The 4,100-nt window shown below is 42.5% G+C and overlaps 1 protein-coding gene across 1 annotated transcript; it reads right to left on the minus strand.

Moving 5' to 3' along the window:
- Positions 1-763: 763 nt before the first annotated feature.
- LOC149437654 (olfactory receptor 1E16-like) lies at positions 764-3,213 on the minus strand. Its single transcript, XM_089660797.1, has 2 exons — positions 2,519-3,213; positions 764-899 (listed from the first exon to the last, which is right to left on the minus strand). The coding sequence occupies exons 1-2, from the start codon at positions 3,211-3,213 to the stop codon at positions 764-766; spliced, it is 831 nt and encodes a 276-aa protein (XP_089516923.1).
- Between the last annotated feature and the right edge of the window lie 887 nt (positions 3,214-4,100).

Consider the following 4,100-nt stretch of genomic DNA (forward strand, 5'->3'; position numbering starts at 1 on the left):
TTAACATTAAATGTGCCCATCAGAGTGCCTCTGAAAGAAAACACCCTACCTTGAGGGCAGACAGGAGCGGGAGGCAGGAGCTTGCCGGGATCATTGCTGATGGGGGAGGGGCACACACTTGTGGACAGAAAGGGAGCGGGAGCTGGGAGAGACAGTGTCATTGGCTGCCAGGGCGACCGCCCTGCTGAGCAGCGGATCTGTTATTCTAGTCTGGTGGGCTGGAGGTTTGGGCGGCAGTGCTGCTCGGACTGTTCTTGCACTGTGGTCCACTATTTAGTGACCGCGGATCTAGACCAGCCTTTCTCAACCTTTTCAACGCAGAGGAACCCTTGACGTAACTTTCCGGTCTCAGGGAACTCTTGCTAAAAATGTCTTTATCTACAATACATGATACATTAATGTGATAGTCAGAGGTAAGAATGCTCCTTACCCTTGTGGTCATTGGGAAGAATTACCCCTTTACAGATTGCTAAAAAGATCATTAGTGTCAGTGGGAACTTATCTGAGAGGTAAAAATTGCTCATTGCTCAAGGAACCCCTGGCAACCTCTGGAGGAACCCTAGCGTTTCACGGAACCCTGGTTGAGAAATCCGGATCTAGACAAACTACATTTCATTTTGTTTTAAGTAAAATACATAATTGCATTTTTTGTGTTTTATTATATCTGCCTGGAGTTCAGATTTAATTTTATTAATTTATTATTTTTGTGTTGAGTGGACTTTGACACACACATTGGGAATGAAGTCCTTTCCCCTTAATAAATCTAATCTTCTCTTTTTTTTTCAGGAGTCCGTTTTAAACTTTCATCCCTGCAGCATTGTGTGACCCTCTTCATCGCTCCTTTAACCTCCTTGTTCCTTAGACTGTATATAAATGGGTTGAACATTGGTGTGATGACACTACAGTTGTGACCAAAATTATTCAACCCCCAATGCTGTAAAGGGGTTTAGGGACTATAGTGTACATTTGGAATTGTATTCAGAATCAAATCCTACAAGGACGTTGTAACTACCCAAATGCAACTAAAATGACATCAATTGTTTATGTAATACAGTAGTAAATGGTTCTTATGTGGTTTCTTCATTGCCACAATTATTCAACCCCTTAAAGACTACCACTCTGAAGAACAGAGGTTCATACAGGTGCTTTCCATCAGGTATTGAAAACACCTGTGGATGTCACCGAGCAGCAATCAAGCATAATAAGCACCAATTAGGCAGCTTTAAAATGACTGTGATACTCAGCTCCTTCTAGACATTTACTGGTGTGGTTACAAACATGGTGAAGGCAAGAGAATGGTCCAGGAAGACAAGAGAAGAGGTGATTTCTCTTCACAGGAAGGGCAATGGCTATAAGAAGATTGCAAAGATGTTAAACATACCAAGAGACACCTTAGGAAGCATCATTCGCAAATTCAAGGCAAAGGGCACTGTTGAAACGCTACCTGGTCGTGGCAGAAAGAAGATGCTGACTTCGACTGCTGTGCGCTACCTGAAGCGTAGAGTGGAGAGAAGTCCCCGTGTGACTGCTGAGGAACTGAGAAAAGATTTGTCAGATGTGGGTACAGAAGTTTCAGCCCAGACAATAAGACGCACACTGCGTAATGAAGGCCTCCGTGCCAGAACTCCCAGGCGTACCCCCTTGCTGTCTCCAAAGAATAAGAAGAGTCGACTGCAGTATGCCAAAAGCCATGTGGACAAACCACAAAAGTTGTGGGATAGTGTTCTGTGGACTGATGAAACAAAATTAGAACTGTTTGGGCCCATGGATCAACGCTATGTTTGGAGGAGGAAGAACAAGGCCTATGATGAAAAGAACACCTTGCCTACTGTGAAGCATGGTGGAGGGTCAATCATGCTTTGGGGCTGTTTTGCTTCTGCAGGTACAGGGAAGCTTCAGCGTGTGCAAGGTACCATGAATTCTCTTCAGTACCAGGAGATATTGGATGGAAACGTGATGCAGTCCGTCACACACCTGAGGCTTGGGAGACGTTGGACCTTTCAACAGGACAATGATCCCAAGCATACCTCCAAGTCCACTAGAGCATGGTTGCAGAGGAAAGGCTGGAACATTTTGGAGTGGCCATCGCAGTCACCAGACTTAAATCCGATTGAGAACCTCTGGTGGGACTTAAAGAAAGCAGTTGCAGTGCGCAAGCCTAAGAATGTGACTGAACTGGAGGCCTTTGCCCATGAAGAATGGGCGAAGATACCCGTAGATCGCTGCAAGACACTTGTGTCAAGCTATGCTTCACGTTTAAAAGCTGTTATAACTGTAAAAGGATGCTGTACTAAGTACTAAGATTGAATGTCACTTGGGGGTTGAATAAAACTGATAATGCTGTGAGCACAGAAAAGACATTTGTGGTTATTTCATTATAACTGTTATGTTATATTTGTCTGACCTACAAGTGCCTCTTTAATGTAAATGTAAGCAAGATGACTGAATGATCAAAAGCAATGTCAAACTGGCCAAAACACTCAATTTCAGTGGGGGTTGAATAATTTTGGTCACAACTGTATAGACCACACTGATGACCCGATCATAGGTTACAGAGTAGAGGGAACTTGGCCGAAAGTACATGAATATGATGGAACTGTAAAATAAGATGACCACGGTTAAATGAGAGGAACAAGTGGAGAAGGTTCGCATTCTACCTTTGGAGGTCCGTAGTTTCATAATGTCTTTTATGATGAGAATGTAGGAGCCCAGGATAAACAACATGGGGCCCATGACAATTAAGGACCCCTCAATGAAAACAGTCATTTGCTGGGCATAAGTGTCTTTGCAAGACAGCAGCAACATGGCCGGAACATCACAAAAATAGTGATGGATAACCCAATTGCAATAGGGAAGAGTAGATGTCATGGCGGTGAACAGGGTGGAATGTAAAGTAACAAAAGCCCACGAAGAAGTTACCAAACTGATGCATGTCCTATTGCTCATGATGGTTGTGTAATGCAAGGGTTGGCAAACAGCAGCATACCGATCCAAGGCCATGATGGCCAGTAGAAAGCTGTCCATATTACCAACTGCATGGAAGAGGAAGAGCTGCAAAAAACAACCATGAAATGAGATGGCCTTATTTTGAGTTAGGAGGCTACAAAGAGCCCGAGGGATGGTGATAGAGGTCATGCAAATATCAACAACAGAAAGGTTTCCCAGCAAGAAGTACATTGGAGTGCGGAGCTGAGACTGGGTCAAGATGAGCATGAAAATAAGACAGTTGCCCAAAACACAGAGAGTGTAAGCTACCATAAAGAAGGAGAAGAGAGGCAGTCTAAGGTGTGGTTTCTCTGAGAGGCCCAGCAGAGTGAACCCCCTGACAGTTTGATTCTTCAAATCCATATTTAACAAAAAAGGATTATTATTTAATTTATTAATTTATGGCTCTTCCCAGCAGTAGTGATAAAGTGTAACTCAAAGCACAGACACAATTTGCCATAGGTTAAATCAAAGGTTTTAAAAACAGTACACATAGTTTTCATGCTTGAAAATGGCTGCACAATTAATAGAAATCAGATCAGTAGAATTAATGGCCTAGTGATAATGTAAAAAAAAACCCTTAAAACATAATACTCCTCTATGAAAAAATATCTTGTAGACTTTGGATAACAGACTATTGTTTTACATACAGGTGAAACTTGAAAAATTAGAATATCGTCCAAAAGTTCATTTATTTCAGTAATGCAACTTAAAAGGTGAAACTAATATATGAGATAGACTTATTACATGCAAAGCAAGATAGTTCAAGCCGTGATTTGTCATCAATGTGATGATTATGGCTTACAGCTCATGAAAACCCCAAATCCACAATCTCAGAAAATTTGAATATTCCATGCAATCAACAAAACAAGGATTGCACATAGAACAATATCGGACCTCTGAAAAGTATAAGCATGCATATGTACTCAGTACTTGGTTTGGGCCCCTTTTGCAGCAAATACTGCCTCAATGCGGAGTGGCATGGAAGCTTCAGCCTGTGGCACTGCTGAGGTGTTATGGAAGACCAGGATGCTTCAATAGCGGCCTTCAGCTCTTCTGCATTGTTCGGTCTCATGTCTCTCATCTTTCTCTTGGCAATGCCCCATAGATTCTCT

This window comes from Staurois parvus, unplaced genomic scaffold (assembly GCF_062004578.1).
Source record: "Staurois parvus isolate SC_StPar_1 unplaced genomic scaffold, SC_StPar_1.0 ptg001275l, whole genome shotgun sequence".
Classification (NCBI taxonomy): domain Eukaryota; kingdom Metazoa; phylum Chordata; class Amphibia; order Anura; family Ranidae; genus Staurois; species Staurois parvus.

Excerpts from the sequence above, each read along its gene's own strand:
- LOC149437654 (XM_089660797.1), bottom strand. The coding sequence starts at position 3,213 with ATGCTCATCTTGACCCAGTCTCAGCTCCGCACTCCAATGTACTTCTTG. Across the intron at positions 900-2,518 it reads GTCATCAGTGTGGTCTATAC|TGTCATCACACCAATGTTCA; the intron begins AGTTGTGACCAA and ends TCACAACTGTAG.